We start from the raw sequence: 19,705 nt of genomic DNA, 5'->3' as shown, positions 1-19,705 counted from the left end.
GTTTTTTCCCCTTAAGATTTAAGAAGCATAATCAAACCTTAAAAATCAAATATACTGCAGAATAGGAAGATACTTTTTAATTAAATTTTTATAGTTTACTGTGAACTTAAACATTGCTTTTTCATTTACTCAACAGTGTATCTACCTATCTTATATAAGTATTTCCACAAATGTTAATGTAACAAGTACATTACAACAAAAGTAAAGCTTTTAGTCTAGTTTATAGCAAAATTATTGCTCTGTTCCCTAGTTTTAAAAAATTTGATCCTTTACACTTGAAAGATGCCAGTAAGATTAATATAACTCAAACTGGTAATGGTCTGAAATTACATTGCTAGATGTTAGATATCCCTATCACATGATATGGAAGAAAATTAATTAAAATGATATTTGCTTAAAAATAGGGACTTGTTCACTTAGGATATATTTAATATTTAATAGCATAAATCATATGTTTTAGGAACATATACCCATATTAGTAGGTGATTTAAGTACAGTTTGAAGAGAAATTAAAATGGGTCTGTCTCTTCCATGAGATTCTTCCTTTTTTGTCTTAGAAAAGCACCTAAAATTGTTGAGCACCAGGTAGGTTTACTTGATGGATTGAAATGGACTTTTGTTACTATGCATGTATTTTAATTTCTTCCTTTTTCACCTTCACTGGTGTGAACAGTGCAGATACATCAATGCAAACATGCTGGTATATACAGGATAAAATTCGCTTTCTTTTGAAACTAACCTAATCTGTCACAGCAACTGAAATAGTAAGGTGCTAAATATTTATCTTAGCTTGAAAATACAAGTTATTATATGATTATTAAAGTTCTGAAACCATGAGTCAAAAGTTAATACCAGCTTTGGCAACGATACTTCTGGACTCCCCAACCAGTGGCTTCAGTTCAGATTCCTTCTCAGAAGGTTCAGAGGATGGAACAGCAGATGATAAAAAACCCATGAGGGATAATAAAGCTTCCAAATGAAGTACTAAGTCTAAGGATGAAAATGAAACCTAAGATAAACAATTAGAGAGGCAGATGTCAGATATGGTAACATTTTTATGTTAGACTTCCACTTCCACATATACAAGTAGCACAAAATCATTCCATTAAGGACTTTAAAAAAAAAATCATTATTATAAATTCAACCTTTACCATAATTCTAATCTCACCAGAACTTGATGGTTTTAAGTAAAGATATAGAAAGTATTATCGGGCCATACTTAGGTCAGTCACATTACATATGGGTTCCGAGGCAGACCAATACTACATGGACTGTGAACAATATCTATACCAAACCATGCCATTAGCCTTGTCCTTACATTTATTTTATCCCTAAAACCAATACATAATTCAAATGTTTCACACTTCCATCAATACTATACCAAATAACAATTTTTAAGGAAACAAAATTCCCTTAAAAATGTGTTATTTGTGTACTCAACAAGTAATGATTAATTGCTATCTAGAAAACAATCTTGTAGAAAATCAAATCACCTCTCTTTAAACATTTTTTTAAACTCTACATGCATTTCTCTTATCTATAAGATTAGAGCTATTATTATTGCCAACCTTATTTTCATTTTAGAATTTACAATCTCACAAGTAAAGTTGGCTATGAAGCTGGATTTACTCATTAATATAACCCCACCTGGTAGTGAATTTAAAAGGATTTACCTTCAGTCTCTGTTTGGTATTGTCATGAATGGTTTTAAATTCTGGTCCATCACTGTCTGCCTACAAATAGTGGAGAATTAAATCACTGAGTTGCAAACACTAAAATTTATATATATTATTTAATTTTTAAAATACCTTATGCTATGAAAATACTATAAACATATTTCTTAAAGGCACAGAATAGCATGCCAAAAAAAAATAAAAAATGACCACATAAGCATTTCTCAAATTCTGCAGAAGAAAAACTCAAATTCCACAAATAGGGGGAAATACTAGTATATCCAGATTTCAACAGACCTTGCTTTGAATGAAAATAGAACTTTACATGCTCTCACTTATTCCAAAACATAGGGTTAAGTCTGAAGATTATTGAGATTTCCAGGACTGTCAGATAGTAGATTGCATAATCTACTATAATCATCGAATTATAGTATAAAAAAAATTTAAGGGAGAAAATTGAAATATTAAATATGGGGGGATTACATATATTCACATATTAAAAAATAATAGAAATGAAACTAGGTACCTTTGTCAATAACATTTTCAGAAGGAGTTCATCAGTTATATTAGAAGAGTTAATAATGTGAAGAGGTTCTCCTTTAGAGTCTAAAAGAGAAAAGGAAAGGGGGCAAATCCATTAAGTCTTTTCAACATTTCAAACATATGTTAAAACAGATGAGCCAGTTACACAAATATGTTTGCAAAGCTCATAGAGCTATACATTAAAATGATTAATTTTACTGTATATAAATCATACATCAATAAGACTGGATTGGAAAAAAAAAAGAAAAAAGAAAGTCCATTAAAAATAAAAAAAAGCAACAGCAAATTAAAATGCTGTTACATTGGGTATTACTGGTATTACTCTGAACAAATCAGACTATATTAAAGAATAAAGCTAAAAAATATATAAACTAGGGGTTTTTCTCAATATAAACTTGCTTTACTTCAAGTTATCCCAGAGAATACCTATAAACTTTAAACACCCACAGCAACTCTAAAAGTTGACTTGATCCACTTTAGAAAGTGAATTTGAAAGGTCCAGGTTATCACTAACTTTTTTTTATTTTAATACTTTATTTATACCCAAAACAAAATTTATGATTTTTTAACATCCTGGATTTAAAGAAGCTAAATTATCCACAGTATTTTAATATTTCCTTCACTTATCTTACTTCAAATCAGATTACCATGTTTAACATTTTCTCAGAAACTAATAATGTATATATCCTTTTATTTTTCACAGTCACATTAAATATGGGTTCTAAGACAGACTATCAACACTAAATGTACTGTAAGCAATGTCTATACTGAGCTACGCTGTTAGTCTTGTCCTTAAATTTATTCTAATCCTAAAGCCAATATATAATTCAAATGTTTCACTCTCTATCAATACTATGTCTAATAAGCATAGCGAACAAAATTCTCACACCGCTTAGGGAGTGAGGCTACATAGTGATGTTAAGTTTTTCTTCTATATATTTCTGTATTATTTAATTTTAATTTTTACATATACACAGAAGTGTGCAAAAGTAAATTTACAGTTGTGAATCTTTTTCCATAAGGAAAACTGAAAACCTACTTTTGCCCACCCTGTATGTTAATTTCATTAAAAATAAATTAAAAACACTTATATAATTTTAAAATAAAGAAACAAATAGAAAGTTATTTCCTAGTAAATTAACTTATCTTTTGAGAAAGGGTCCCTGGGCTCTATACTTGGGTATTGTACTTGATTTCTTATTTCCTAATATATCAGTTCTCACATTATAATTATAATGACCTCCTCCATTTTACAAGTACTGAAATGTTTACAAGTACAGACACTGAAGACAAATGTTTCATTTTTCTCTTAGATATATTCTACTTCATGCTAAATGTAGACATCTAGATATAGTCTTATTTATGATAATTACACTGACAATTTATTTTTAAATATCACATTTCTTTGTATCAATGTAATAAATTTAAATGAAGTAAACAGTTATGGTGACACTAATAAATGTGTTTAATGTTGATAAAAAGGTAGGGAACATCTGGCTATCTTACTAATAAAATCATAGGTGATCCTCACACTGTCAGGCCATGAAGCCCTCACACCATCACAAGATGGCTGCATGCAAAGTTGGGGCCCGGCAGCCACTCCATGCAGCTTCCACTGGGGTTCCTGCAGCCCCATGCCTGCCTTGGAGGTGAGACCCCCCAGCTCCGGCCTACCTATTTGGGACAATATATCGAGGAGATACAGATTGTTGGGCAGGGCCTACCTCTTTGGGGCAATTGATTGTGGGGCTCCCACACTGTGAGAGGGCACAGGCCAGGCTGGTGGACTCCCCCTCCCCCAACCCTGAGTGCATGAATTTTGTGCACCGGGCCTCTAGTTCCATGGATAATTTACAAACTATACTTCACACTTACCAGTAAACTCAAAGCATCGCATACTAATTTTTTTTAGATAAGCTTCAGCAGTTAGATCATAGGTTTTAACTCTAGCTTCCACTCCAAGCTGGAGGACATTTAGTTCATGTAAAGGCCTTCCTTTCTTTTCTGCTTTTTTCATCAAAGTAACCACAACCTAGAAAAAAGTACCAGTATTACCACAAATTATTTCATTAGTATACAAGGAAAATAAGTCAATAATTTAATAACCATCCATAGTGATATAACCCAAAAATTCACACCACGTAAAGATGTTTATTTCTGCTTGTGCCTGGAAATTGCCTAGGCTATTTACTTTGGAAGGCACATTTACTTGCTCAGACTTTTAAAGCACTACCACTAAATTCTAGTGGTTTGCAAGGTAAAGTATAAAAAAAATAAAAAAATAAAATAAAGGATTCCTCCCTAATTCCCAGAAGTCCTAGTCCTGATGAATGGCCTTTCATCCAAAAGTGAGATAAACGGTCAATTTTCATACTAAACCTAAGGCAAAGTTTTTCCATCTTGACACCACTGACACTTTAGGCTAGATAATGCTTTACAGTGAGGAGCAGTCCTGTGCATTATAGGATGTTTAGTGGCCTCTATTCACTGGTTACCAGTAGCTCCACCTCCCCAGATAGTGACAACCAAACATGTTTTCAGACAATGCCAAATATTGGCCGAAGAGAGACAGTGTAAACTTCTTCCCCTATCCCAATCACTGACCTAAGGAAAGGGGATTGAAATAATATGTATTACAAATGATATTAAAAAGGGCTTACAGATTTTCCATGTGTATGTTAATAAACTCATTTGCAAGTGGAGTGATTCATCTATCAGTGTTTCAATTATCAAAGCTTAAAAATCTTTAAATATTAACCAGAAAAAAAGCAGAGGTTTAACATGAATGAAGTTAGTTTCAAAACATATATTTCAGATCAAAAAAGTAGAACTCATTTGTTTAAATGTTTATTATTGTTAACTCAGAGAAAAAACACAACCTCTATACAACTATTTAATGATGAAGGGATTTTGGAGGAAATTCTTACAAATCCCTGTATCTGCTATGCTTTCTCACATATTCACAACTTTATGCTCTGTCCTAGCCCCTTTGTTGATCCCCTTTTCTCAGACCATATCTTACTCTTTTTTTTTTTTTAATTCAGCTCAAATGTCACTCCTTTCAGGAAATATTCCCTGATGCTCCCAGACTGCTTAGATGCCCTCTCCCTACCATCATTGCCTCAAGCTCCACTAGGCATATATTTTTAATGGAAACACTAGCAAAATTTTAATTGTTTATTTTCTTGTTTGAATTCAGAGTCTATGCCTTTTACCTCTGTATCCTTGGCACTAAGCAGATGCAATGAATATTTCTTAAAAATGTGTGAATACAGAAGAGAAAAATACATTTAATCTTCTCTTAAGAATCTGCAGATGGAAAGCAGATAGTGGTAATGAAACATTTTAAAAATATATACATACTGTGTTTTATTCTATTAAGGATTTCTAAAATCTGCATGGGATTTTCCTATCATCTTTTCCCTTTCCTGTCTTTCCTATATGAAATCCAAAGCAAGCCACCTCCTAATTATCCTAAAATTATCTGAAAAGCACATTACAGGGAATGCTACCATTTTCTCTATGAAATATTATATCCCTCAAATATAATTCATTTTTAGCAAACTCAAATTTTATAATATTACTACATACAGATTATAAATAGTCTATGTAAGATTTTCTCACTTATATCAATAACTACAAGTTTATTTTAGTAGAGGTAATTGTAAATATCATTTATTCACATTACTTTATAAAAACAGATAAAAATTACATACCTCTTTGATTTCAAAATTCAGCAGCACATTAATGATGTCTACAGATCTAATTGCTTCTACTCCAGCTGTTAAAGTATCTTGTGAAATACGTACATCTTGTTGTGATACAGAGATTTCAAGTGGCCCTTTAATTTCACCTAAAGGTATTTAAAAGAAATATATTCACTTTTAAATTATTTTTGTCCACAAATACTCACTGAAGACTTATACAAGTACACTCAACCTAGCGCAGGCACTGAAAATCCATAAATTAGTAATACACAGCTCCAGTCCTTAGAAAGCTTATGGGTTAGTAGAAGAAATGTATACTTTAACATACAAACAAACAAAATAAGCAGGCTATACCTAGTCATATTAAATAAATGAATATTAATATAAAATGTACAGAAAGCTCAAAACTAGGCATGACACTCTTATGGGAGATCAATAAAAGTTTAATAGGAGAGTTATTATTCAAGTGGACATCTTCACACAAAAGTGACATTCCAGAAATAAGAAGAGAGGTTGTGGAAAACCATAGAGAGATAACATCCCAATAGATTTTTCAAACAGACTGTAGTTTTATATGATTAAATAATGAGGAGCATAACAAAAAAAGAGGGAGCAGAGCTTCTTATCCTTACCAAGAAGCTATACAAATAAAATGTCCGGAAATTTGTACTTGAGATGCAATAAAATTGCTCTCTAAACTGTAATACACAAAACTAATAATAGCTATCACTTGCTAAGTACTTACCTCTGTGCTAGACACTGTACTAAGGGCTATCCATGGATAATCTCATTCAATTCTTACAACAATCTTATGAGATAAAAACTTTATTGCTCTCATTTCATAGGTGACCAAATTGAGATCCCAATAAATTCAGTACCTTGCCCAGTATAAATTATACAAGATATTGGCAAAAAAATAGACTCACAGATAAGTGGGACAGAAAAAAGAGCCCAGTTATAAAACCACATGTGTACAGACAAATATTTTTTTACAAAAAAGTCAGAAACACACAATGAAGTAACGATAGTCTCTTCAATAAATGGTGCTGCTCATATTCTCATTGCTCATAGGAAAATCTATTTGGTATAATTTGGCATAGATTATTGAAGCTAACATATGACCCAATAATTCTAACTCCTAGCTATATACCAAATAAAAAAGTGTTTTTCTATGACAAATGATGTTTACAATAAAATTCATGACAACTTTATAACTGATAGCCAAAAGCCAAATACAACCCAAATGTTCATGTTATGTACAGTGGATAAAATAAAATGTTGAAACATTCATACAATATATATGGTGCAGGAATAAAAAGAACAAACTACTGCTACATAGAACATGGATGCATTTCACAAACAAAATGCTGATAAAAGGAAATTTTTAAAAAAACATAGTAAATCCTGTATGATACCATTTATATGAAATTTAAGAAGAGGCAAAACTAACCCATCTATAACATTACAAATTACAATGGTAGTTAATTCTGGGTGGATATGGAGTCAAGGTGGGCACTGGCTATTGACTGAGAAGAACATGGGGAGGAGGCCTTCTGTGGTGCTACACTGTAAATGTCCTATATCTTAATCATGGTGATTATACTGGTATAAAAATGTGTGCTTTATTATGTGTTTTAACATGCAGGCAGTAAAAAGTATTTTTTACGTAGTTCAGGTTTTTTTTTCTTTTAATTGATATATAATTTACATATAACAGTATTAATTTTGTATTTAAAAAAAATTTTTTAAATAAAAAAATAATGTGATACCATTTTTCATTTAACAAGCTGGAAAAAATTTAAACTGGCAAGATCAGTCAATTTTTAGTTAATGTTATTAAATGTATTAATTAAAATTTAGCTGAAACCGGTTTGGCTCAGTGGATAGAGCGTCGGCTTGGGGACTGAAAGGTCCCGGGTTCGATTCCGGTCAAGGGCATGTACCTTGGTTGCGGGCACATCCCCAGTAGGGGGTGTGCAAGAGGCAACTGGTCGATGATTCTCTCTCATCAATGTTTCTAACTCTCTATCTCTCTCTCTCTTCCTCTCTGTATAAAATCAATAAAACATATTAAAAAATAAAATTAAAAAATTAAAATTTAATTAAATACCTTTAACCCAGCAGTATTTCTCCTACACATAAACATGCACTTATACAGATATTCAGTGCAACTAGATAAGAGTGAAAGACTGAAAACAACCTTAAGTGTCCATCAATAGGGACTTCCTAAATAAATTATTGTACTTCAACAGAATTCAGTACCAGACAGCCTTTAAAAGAATGAGGCAGTTCTTCTATACATAGTATATACAGATAGACACAAAATGAACACTAAGATACACTGTTAATTTTTTAGAAAGCGAAGTACAGAAATACACAAAACATGCATGTACACACATGCACACATATAGAATGGCACCATTTGCTTGAAAAATTAAACATTATATACATGCATACATATAAAACAGCTTAAAAAATAAGTATAGTAGTTACTTTGTCTTTAAGACAAAAGGGCCATTGTAACCATTTAAACACTCTTTGCATTTTTATTGAAGGACAATTTTTTCACTATCTTTATTGAAGAGCAATGTATAAACCATTTCAATTCTTATTGATATTTTACTACTAAACCTTATTTAAAAATCAGAACAGATCTAGCCAGATTGGCTCACTGAATTCTATTCCAGTCAAGGGCATGTACCTCAATTGCAGGCTTTATCCAACCCTGGTCGGGGCACATGTGAATGGCAACCAATCAATGTGTCTCTTTCACATCAATGTCTTTCTCTCCGTCTCTCCCTCTCCCTTCCAACTATCTCTAAAATTCAATGAAAAAATATCCTCAGGTGAGGATTAACATAAAAAAATTAGAATAAATATGCTACCATAGCCTAGTACCAACTTAAATATTTTTCTATAAATGCAAATTTAATAATTATTCAAGAATCAATTATTGATCTGAAACCCTTCTTTATGACATCCTCCTATCTTATGCAACTCAGAAGTCTGGAACTATTATAACTATTTGCTTAATTAAAAAGCAAACTATGGTTGTATCCATTGCCATACTATTTGTTTTCCTATACCAACAAATTGCAATATGTAAATATATATTTGTTTAATTCATTTTTATTGTCTCTCTCCCCTAGTAAATTGTAACATTAGACACATGTTTATGCCTACTGTCAGCCTCTTACCTGTCTCTTGTGTTCTTGGTTTCAATTTATTCAAATCTTCAGTAGTAGTCTCACCAAGATTTTCTGCTAGTATTCTAAATAAAAGATTAAGGTCTTCTTCATTTAGATTAACCTGCAAAATATGAAGTTGAAAGATAAAGATATTTCATTTTTAAATGCAACAACTTAAATACAGAATATAACAATACTTAAAGCATAAATAATCTTAACAAGGACTGAAAAATTATACCTTCATTACTTACTCAAGTATTTCATGTTAAAGTTTTTATTTTGAAAGACAGGAAAGTATTTGGAGAAAAACAATGTGATTTATGAGTTAACATCAGTCTCATCTACTTAACTTATATGATCCTTAGTGAAAGTTAATAATAAAGTAATCTTATCATTTTTAAAAATGACAACTTAAGGAAATATAAATTCCACTTTTAAACAATAACAATCTGAATGGAATAAAAGGCCACCTAAAATATGAAAAATGGGCATTTCCCTCAAAGCTATAATTACCTGAGTGGTACTTAGATATCTCTAAAATAAAAGTATGTATATATAACATATAATATATAAAATGACATGTAATATAATATACTAATAAGTAATTTACATACAGACCTCTGATAATATGTATATATTACAAATTTAAAACTTAATTATACTTAACTGAAGATTAGATCCTACTAAAAATAATCCAGATTTTGTTGGACATCGTACTGAAATTTTTCTTACACAAATCAGTAAAAAATTCCACATTTCATTTGTCTTTATACTGAGAAAGTCTTCAGAGTCTAAATTTGGTAACAAAGATTTCTTTAAACTCTCATACTTACATTCACTGACTCAAGATGTCCTTTAATTTCCACAACAGGCACCTTGTGGTACCAAGATGAAGCCAGATTCCTATTTACAGAAAACTCCAAGTTAATTGGGTGCAGCAGCTGAATATCAGGATGGGAAATGCCAGGCTGGATCACTGTCCTAATGAAAAATACAATTGATACATATGCATAAACATAGAGAGCAAATGCAGCATATCTTTAAAAAAATACAAAGTCAAAAATTGCTGGACACAGACACCAGAGGACATGAGTGGGGGAGTGAAAGGGTGGGCCACAATGGGGGTTAAGGACACATATGCAATACCTTAATAAAGAAAAGAATGTTGCTGCTTTAACACTGATTTGAAATATACTATTTGGGTGCTTTCTACATTCAGTCTATCATTAACTTAATCGAATATACCCTAGCAAGGACAGATTAAAATCAGCCATTACGAAAACTTTTTTCTTTAAACAGAGGATAGGTGACAAATTTTTTTTAATCCTCACCTAAGTATGTTCTTACCATTGAATTTTAGAGAGAGTGAAAGGGAGGGAGGTTTGGGGCTGGGGCTGGGGCAGGGGCAGAGATAGAGAAACATCAACATAAGAGAAAGATACATGAATTGGTTGCCTCCCGCACCGGCCAGAGATTAAATCTGCAACCAAAGTACGTGCCCTTGATCAGGAATGGAACCCTCAACCCTTTGAAGGTGGGCTCACATTCTAACCACTGAGCACAATCAGTTAGGGCATGTGACAATAAATTTTAAAAATAAATTCATATTGCTGAATATATGGAGGGGAAAATATCAAATACCATTATTCAAAAAGTAATATGTGCATTGGTATAGATTAAAGGAAAAATGTCAAGATGTATAGTATTTACTAAGGATTTCTTTACCAGGATTATTTTTTTAGACTTCCCAGGTAATCATTTTTTTATTCAGGATATTTAAATCTCTTTGGATGGGGAAGAAAATTATTTTAAAATGAATTACATAAAGACTTCCAAGTGTCCTCTACCAATACATAATTATTTACACAGTATTCCTGTCAAAAATCTCTACGGTCAATTAAATCATGAAAAATCACCAGACAAAATTACTAGTTGTTTCATGAAAAAACTAGACTATATTCTTCAGAACTGTCATCATCATAAAAAAAACAAAGGATAAAGAGCTATTCCAGAAAAAAACGTCTATCAGTGCAAAATCCCCCTTAGCAATAGAGCATAAAATTAAATGCCATATGTAATCCTGGGTCAAGGGAAAATCCTATATAATAAAAGCGTAGTATGCAAATTTTCCCCTCAACAGGGGGGTTGTCCAGGAATTCAACCAGGGGGTGGGGCTGGCCTAGGAAAGCGAGGGAGGCCCTCGCAGCATCAGCAGGCAACTGAGGGAAGGGAAGGTGTAACCAGCCAGCAGCCAGCAGCTGCTAGGGACTCTGCCAGTGCATAAAATTGGTGCACTCAGGGGGGTCTCTCAGCCAGGTCTGTACCTTCTCACCGTTCAGAAGCCCATGGAGAGAAGGCCTAAGCCATCAGTCGGACATCCTTAGCACTGCCATGGAGGGGGGAGAGGCTCCCGCCACCGCTTGTGCTCACCAGCCATGAGCCCAGCTCAGGGCTTCTGGCTGAGTGGTGCTCCCCCTGTGGAAGTGCACTGACCACCATGGGGAAGCTTCTGCATTGAGCATTTGCCCCCTGGTGGTCAGTGCACATCATAGTGATTGGTCATTCTGCCATTCAGTCAGTTTGTATATTAGCCTTTTATTAGATAGGATATTCTTGGAACAACTGGTAAAATCCGAATACTGACTGCATATTAGATAACTGAGGGGGGAGGGGGTATCCCTCAACCCAGCCTGAGCCCTCAGGGGATATCCAACTGCCACAGAGGTGGGAGAGGCTCCCGCCACCACTGCTACGCTCGCCAGCTGTGAGGCCAGCTTCTGGCTGAGTGTTGCTCCCCCTGTGGAAGTGCACTGACCACAAGGGGGCAGCTCCTGCACTGAGTAGCTGCCCCCTGGTGAACAGTGTGTGTCATAGCAACAGGTCATTCCACTGTTTGGTCAATTTGCATATTAGCCTTTTATTATATAGGAGACTAGTATATCAATGTTAAACTTCAGAATTTATGTGGAATTTGCATTATGGTTATATAAGAGGATAAATATCCTTTTTTTATTTTAGAAAACACATGCTAATGTGTTTAAGACATTGATTCTCTTTTTGGTTAACTAAATTTAATGGAGTGATATTAGTTAATAAAATTACATTGGTTTCAGGTATACAATTCTACTGTATCATCTGTATACAATATGCATCATCTGTATATTATATTGTGAGTTTACCACACTAAGTCAAATCTCCTTCCATCATCATTTATATCCCCCCTTTACCTTCTTCTACCTCCACCCACCTACCCCTTCTCTCTGGCAATCACCATACAAGATGTCTAAAGTCAAGCAATTTAACAAAAAACAAAAAAAATGTTTAAACTTTCAGTTATAAAGTAAGTCCTGGAGACATAATGTACAGCATGATTACTATACTTAATACTATGCTATATATTTTAAGTTGCTAAGAGAATAGATTGTTAAAGATAAAATCACAAGAAAAAAATTTTGTAGCTCTGCTTGATGATGGATGTTAACTAGAATTATTGTGGTGATAACTTTGCTATATATGCAAGTATTGGATCATTATGCTGTACACCCAAAACTCATATACTATAATATGTGTACTATACTCAATAAAAAATAAAATATTTTAAATGTCATACACACACACACACACACACACACACACACATAGAGTTAAAGCAAATGAAAACAATTGGTGAATCTAGGTGAAGGATCCATGGTACAATCATGATACTATTTTTGCAATTTTTATAGGTTTGAGATTTTTCAAAATAAAAAGTTGAAAAATTTTCCTGGCTACTGTGGATCAGTGGTTGAGCATCAACTTATGAACCAGGAGGTCATGGTTCTATTCCCAGTCAGGGCACGTAGATAGGTTACAGGCTCAATCTCCAGCTAGAGGCAGCCAATCAATGTTGATGTTTCTCTTTCATTGAAGTGTCTATCTCTCTTTCCCTACCCCTTCCTCTCTAAAATCAATAAAAACATTTTTTTAAATGTTCTGTGCCATAGGAATATGTTGGGTATGGATTTCAATGATCATAAAATTTCATGGAAAACATTAAATAATACTGAAAGAATATACCTAGAAAGCTTGAGCTTTGTTAGCTGTACATCCATTCTATCAATTACTGGTGGGTGTAAGTAGTCTTCACAAGACACCAGACTGAACTGATTTTGAACTCTCATTAACCCAAGATCTACCACTACTGCATTGGTAGAAACGGAAGACTGTGGGATGACAATAACTGGTGCTTTCAAATCAATATTGATAGAAACACGAAAACTCCTCTGGGCAAGGTCTTTCACACTTGTGGCAGCCTTTTCTGCAGCCTGGGCAGTGGCAGCACTCAGAGCCTCTTTGGCTGTCTGGAAATTGTTCATGAAGCTCTGTGGACAAAAAATGTAAAAGGATAAATTCAAACAGAAGATAAGCATATCATTAATAATACCATCATTTTATTTATGAGCTAATTTTTTTCTAATAGATAACTTTTAGTTGAGGGCTATTTTTCAAGAAAGGAGTAACTGATTATCTATCCATATTTATTAGTTACCTCAGAAGGTAATTATAACTACAGTTATACGGCTGAGGAATAAAATATACATATATATATATATATATATATATATATATATATAGACAAAAATATTTTAATAGTCTTTGTACTTAAGAATTTGGTTTCATTATGTTCTAGCCAAAATAATTGCACTTTTAGATGAAAATCATTAAATGATTCATATTTCAACTATTAAAGAGCGAGTCTGACCTCAACATTAATACATAAAGAACATCTATGATCAAAACAAAGCATTTCCAAAAATCAAGTTTGAAATATTTGCAATGATTATTATCAGCTTAATTATTTCTAAATTGAATAGTCAATCTATAAATAATGATCTTACCAGGAATGACATGAGAAACTTATGAAGATAGACAATCTGAATGCAGCCAACATTCAGTGATACCACACCATCCACTTTGGACATGTCAGTATAGAAATCTCCCTCAGTAGCATCTGGATACAAATCCAAATTAAAACGAAAAACTTCATTTCCCATTATTGATACCGCCTGGAAAGGAGACATTTGAATGTACTCATCCAAGAGGATAACAACAAAATAAAAGCCCATTATAGGAACAATTTTCTATTAAATTATACTTCATTAAAATTTTTTAAAATAAAATCTCATATTCAAGCCATCAAAAAATATTAACTATTACTATCACCTACTTTTTTATGAACTGTCTTAGGATCAACATCTGTGACAATAATATTTTCCAGTCTTGCAAATAGAGATTGTTTTCTTGACTGAAGAAGAAGAGAGGCATCAAGTCCTGAAAAAAAAAAAAATTATTATTGTAATTTCTGAAGTAATAAAGTAAGATCTTAAGATGTTTCTTCCAATTGCATAATTTTATTTTGGGTGTGATATAGTTATAAATTTAGCATGGTTTGAACTCCCAATTGATAAATAAGTTTTGATATTAGATATCTTTATTTTTATAAACAACAGAACCTGTTAACTCATCAAAAAATAATTACTGAATTTTCAGCCTTCTAAAAAAAATCTAGTACAAATAGATTATCTTGGGATTTTAGTTAATCCTGTACACCTCCTTATATCCAGTCATTTACATGAACAGTCATTTACATAAGTTTCATGAATTAAATTCAGACTAATAGAAACATTTCCAGTATAGAAAGAACAAAGACAACAACTCTAGTTTGTTTCGTTTTTAAATTCTTCAAAAATTTCATTAAACATATTGTTGACCTTTAGCAGATCACATTGAGCTAATAAAAATAGAGTCATAGAAAGAAGCTAAATTACTCTTAGCAGCTTTTGCCTAAAAGAATAATATAGGCAGGTTTTATTCTTCATGATTAGGCTGCTCCGCTTTTTGTACCAAGATAAAGCATTTTCATAGACCTTTACCTAAATTCGGGATTAACACTTATCTCAGATCATTAGTAGCATCTCTACATTGACATTAGTAATCCTCACTTCCAAGACAACTATCAGAAAGGTGCAAAGTACCAATAAGTGTGGTTCAATTTAATGATCTAAGTCTGATCAACATCTATATCCTAAAGAGTAGGTGTCATACTATCCAATTATGTTCTTAATAAAGTACCCAGTTATTACAGCTGAGAGCCCTCTATTTGTATATTATAATATTTAGCATTTTTTTAAAAAAATACCACCTAATCTTTTGAACAAACTGTAATACTATGATAAGTTTACCTTGAATCTTGATTTCAGCAATATTATTCTTCTCTTCACAAACATTGATACAGAAAGCATTCAACTTCGCAAATAGCTTGAAGTCAATAATGTCACTATCTTTAGAGGATACAATCACTACAAATGAAACAAAGCATTCCCAGTGAAATCCTAGTAACCTAAACTCTATTAAGGTTTCTTCCCTGTATTAAGTGACTCACAATTCTGTTTTTAAAAAGTGAAATAAGTCAGACAGAAAAAGTTAAGAACTATATGATTTCACTCATATGTGGTATATAAAATTGAAAGCAGCAAATGAACAAACAAGAAAAACAAAAATTCATAGACACAGACAACAGTATTGTGGTTACCAGAGGGAAAGTAAGTAAGGATAAGAAATGATAAAGGAGGTCAAATATATAGTGATGGAAAAAGATCTGACTTTGGATGGTAGACAAAACACAATATACAGAGGTAGTATAGAACTGTACACCTGAAACCTACAGAATCTTATTAACCTACTAGAGGCCCAGTACATGAAATTCATGCACTGGGGGGAGGGAGAGAGGAGCCTGCACCCTCTCACAGTGTGGGACCCCTCAGTGGATGTCTGCCTGCTGGCTTAGGCCCACTTCCTCCTACCCTCGGTCAGTGCACATCATAGCGAGTGGTTGAGAGACCTTAGCATATCATTAGCACATTACACCTTGATTAGTTGAACAGCTGACCAGAGGACCACTTAGCATATTAGGCTTTTATTATATAGGATTTCATGAAAAAATTTTAACAAAAAAAAATATTATAAAATTCTTAAACATTTCAAATACTTATTTTGCTTTATATATTCTGTAAAGTTTTCATTTCTAATAGTGAGATGTGCTACTTTTATCATTTAAAAGCAAGGAAATAATTTAAATAAGATTAAGGACACTGAAATTCAGAGAAGTTCAATAATAGTTTAAGTATCAGTCGGGACTTGAACTGAGTTCTCTCTGACCCAAAATCTAGACCCAAATCAATTATCTGCTATCCCTATATCTTTGACCTCATGTCTGTGGTTCTTAATTTCCTTATTTGTAAAATGGAAGGGAAAGCTAACCCTAGATGGAGCCCTTCAGGAGCCACTGAGAGGGTATGAAAAGCTCAGTGCAAACACGGGTCTTTTTCTTCCATAACCCACCAAAAATCATCCTCCACCACCACCAAAATAAGAACAAAAACAGACATTTTAAAAAATTATATTTGGTTTACATATAAGGCACACATGAAAGATTTAGTTTAAAGAAAAGAACAAAAATGAGGAAAATGGCCTGTAAATGACTGCACTAGAAAGTCCTTAAAATTCCCTAGTTAGCTCTAGAATTCTAAAACCCTTACTAACAAAAAATAAACAAGCTGTTTTCATACCTTTCTGCAAAGCTAAATTTTTTTGTTGCTTTTCAGTTGAAATTTGAACTTCCTTGGTATCATCCATCTTTTGGTCATCAGATGGAATAATGGTTGTCAGGTAATTAACAGAAGAGAGAAGAGCTTGTGTTTGCAGCAACAGGTTTAAAGATGAAAAAGCCACCTAGAGATGTTTAAAAGAAGAAAATTAGTTTCCCAGGCCAATTATAACAATAGTCTCCAAGATGAAACCAAAATGCTCTTAGCTAGGCTTGCATCCTGCCTTCCACAACTTGGAAGGAAGAGATAGGAAAGGAAGATTCACAATACACTACTTAACTAGGAATATATGGAGAGAAAATTATACTTAACTTACCTCTGAGGTTCATTTGAGTATCAAAGTAACCTAATTAATCTACTTTAGTAGCATAATTATCACAGAGTATATAATCTCCTTGTCATGGCCATCCCAATATTTAACATATAAATGGGTTTTGGGATCTGCAACTGACTATTAATTTTATGAACAGGTAAGTTAGAATATGAAACTACAAAAGTCAAGAAATTACTTCAAATATGACATTCATGAGATTTAAATGTAAAAAGTATAATTTCAGCCTGGCCTGCATGTCTCAGTGATTGAATGTCAACCTATGAAGCAGGAGGTCATGGTTAGATTCCCAATTAGAGCACACGCCCTATTGTGCGCTAGATCTCTAGAAGGGATGGCACGCAAGAGGCAGCCGATCAATGGTTCTCTCTCATCATTGATGTTCAATCTCTTTCTCCCTCTCCCTTCCTCTCTGAAATCAATTAAAACAAAAATTTAAGTACAATTATAAGTGAGCTCTCAGTCACTAAATGATTTTCTGAAACCAAAATGATGGTCCTATCATTTTAGGGAAAAAAAACAAAAAAAAAAACAAAGAATATATAACATAAAGAAGAAAAACATTTTTTTTTAAACAATGACCCCAGAAAGCTATTATAAGAGGGCAATACAAATTGCTTTTTTAAGATTTTTCTAATAGAAAATTTAAAAACTTTTTAAAATTTTTGTTTATATTTCTTTGCACAGCTTCAAAACACTTAAGTAGATATAAAAATTACAAAAAGAAAGTTTACCATAATCAACAGGTATCATCTCTCTCAAAAATGTAATCTAAAACACGTTTCTTTATAATGTAACCCACAACTACATTTTGCCTGTTCTTCCTCTACACCAGTGTTTTTCAACCTTTTTTGGGCAAAGGCACACTTGTTTCATGAAAAAAATCACGAGGCACACCACCATTAGAAAACGTTAAAAAATTTAACTCTGTGCCTATATGATATATTAAAGTAATTCCTTGAATAGAATCAAATAAACACAAGAAAAGTATTTTATAATTACTTTATTATGAAATATTAAGTAAACAAAATAGTGAAAAATTATAAAATTCTTGTCTTGTCTGCACCTACGGCACACCAGGCAACATCTGTGCCGCGGAACAGCGGTTGAAAAACGCTGCTCTACACAACCATCTTAGTATGGCTCCAAGAAGTACTCAACATCTCTCCATGTAATTCACATAACTTTCTCAGCCCTGCATTAAACAAGTTATTTAATTTGATATATTTAAAATTGTTCTTTGTAAATCAAATTTCCCGTCTATAGCTCTCCCTTCTTTATAAATATCTAGAAGCCTGGTGCACAAAATTCTTGCATGGATAGGATCCGTAGGCCTGGCTGGCGATCAGAGCCAATTGGGGCCTGCTGGCTGCCAACCAGGACCTTCCTTCCCTGGCTACCTGCTGCTTGCCAGGACCTTAACTTTGTTCCGCACCGCCCCCTGGTGGTCAGCACACATCACAGCGAGTGATTGAACTCCCAGTCTCCTAGTCAAACTCCTGGGGACAATTTGCATGTTAGGCTTTTGTATACAGGAAGTCCTCGGGGTACATTGGACTCCACATACCTTGTTTTGTGGTTATGTCACCATCTCCCATTTATTTATATAAAAGAAAAAGTTCCGTCATTTTGACGAATGTTCATAAGTGCTTTATGTTTTTTATTATTTATTTAGGTCAGGAAATTGTTATCTTTCTTTTAATTTTTTTTTTTTTTTTACTGTTTCACTTCATTACTGCTGTGTATGTGCTCCATGTGAGTGATGTATGTGACATATGTGGGTTCCAACTTACTGAGAAAATCATGTTACATCGCACTGTAGGAATGGATCTCCAACATAACCCAAGGACCTACTATATAGAGATTAGGATGTGATATGGTAAGTCCTAACAAGAGCTTTAGTGCTCATGACACAGAGCATGGTATCTGTGAGTTTGATTTATAAGTTTTATTGGTTCTTGATTATTTCATCGAATTACCCAGTCAATATTCCTGTGAGGACACTGGAGACTTCCAGAGTAGGTTATTTTCAAACAGGCTATAATCTTTTAATAGAATTTCTTACCTTAACTGTTTGTTCAGTTTTTTCAAAAGCAGTTTGAAAACTAGGTCCATTCTTATCAGCCTAAAAAACAAACAAAAGTTCTGAAGAAATTAAAGCCAAATAAATAAATCATTTATGATCTTAGTTTATTTATATTGTTACAATTGTATTTTATATATACTACATATTTAATATTATTGTCATTTTAAGTTATATCCAAATAATTTATTATAATAATGCAAATTTGTCCTTTTCAAACATACAATAGTCACATGGGGAAAATGCAGCTAGGAATCAGAATTATAAACTCTGGAGTTTAGAAGGTTTAAAGGTCATCTAGCCCCGTGGTCAGCAAACTGTGGCTCTTTGGCCCCTTGAGTGTGGCTCTTCCAAAAAATACCATGGCCTGGGCAAGTCTATTTTGAAGAAGTGGCGTTAGAAGTTTAAGTTTAAAAAATTTACCTCTCAAAAGAAATTTCAATTGTTGTTCTGTTGATATTTGGCTCGGTTGACTAATGAGTTTGCCGACCACTGAGCTAGCCCATCTATCACATAATGCTTGAATCCCTGTAT

At 33.2% G+C, this 19,705-nt stretch overlaps 1 protein-coding gene across 4 annotated transcripts in view; it reads right to left on the bottom strand.

Moving 5' to 3' along the window:
- VPS13C (vacuolar protein sorting 13 homolog C) overlaps positions 1–19,705 on the bottom strand; it is a 170,478-nt gene that overhangs the window by 75,573 nt on the left and 75,200 nt on the right. For all 4 annotated transcript variants that reach the window (XM_036440083.2, XM_036440086.2, XM_036440069.2 and 1 more), the window contains 13 exons: positions 19,154–19,213; positions 16,719–16,881; positions 15,333–15,449; positions 14,318–14,421; positions 13,989–14,156; positions 13,168–13,472; positions 9,945–10,092; positions 9,121–9,232; positions 5,933–6,069; positions 4,092–4,248; positions 2,200–2,279; positions 1,674–1,733; positions 853–1,009 (listed from right to left, as the gene is read on the bottom strand). In XM_036440083.2, the coding sequence (XP_036295976.1) occupies positions 853–1,009; positions 1,674–1,733; positions 2,200–2,279; positions 4,092–4,248; positions 5,933–6,069; positions 9,121–9,232; positions 9,945–10,092; positions 13,168–13,472; positions 13,989–14,156; positions 14,318–14,421; positions 15,333–15,449; positions 16,719–16,881; positions 19,154–19,213 (1,768 nt within the window). The remainder of the gene's footprint in view (positions 1–852; positions 1,010–1,673; positions 1,734–2,199; positions 2,280–4,091; positions 4,249–5,932; positions 6,070–9,120; positions 9,233–9,944; positions 10,093–13,167; positions 13,473–13,988; positions 14,157–14,317; positions 14,422–15,332; positions 15,450–16,718; positions 16,882–19,153; positions 19,214–19,705) is intronic.

The sequence above is a fragment of the Pipistrellus kuhlii genome, unplaced genomic scaffold (genome assembly GCF_014108245.1).
Source record: "Pipistrellus kuhlii isolate mPipKuh1 unplaced genomic scaffold, mPipKuh1.p scaffold_m20_p_1, whole genome shotgun sequence".
NCBI classification, from domain to species: Eukaryota; Metazoa; Chordata; class Mammalia; order Chiroptera; family Vespertilionidae; genus Pipistrellus; species Pipistrellus kuhlii.
Note: the sequence above shows the minus strand (reverse complement) of the source record. Positions and strands in the feature narration are given on the sequence as shown.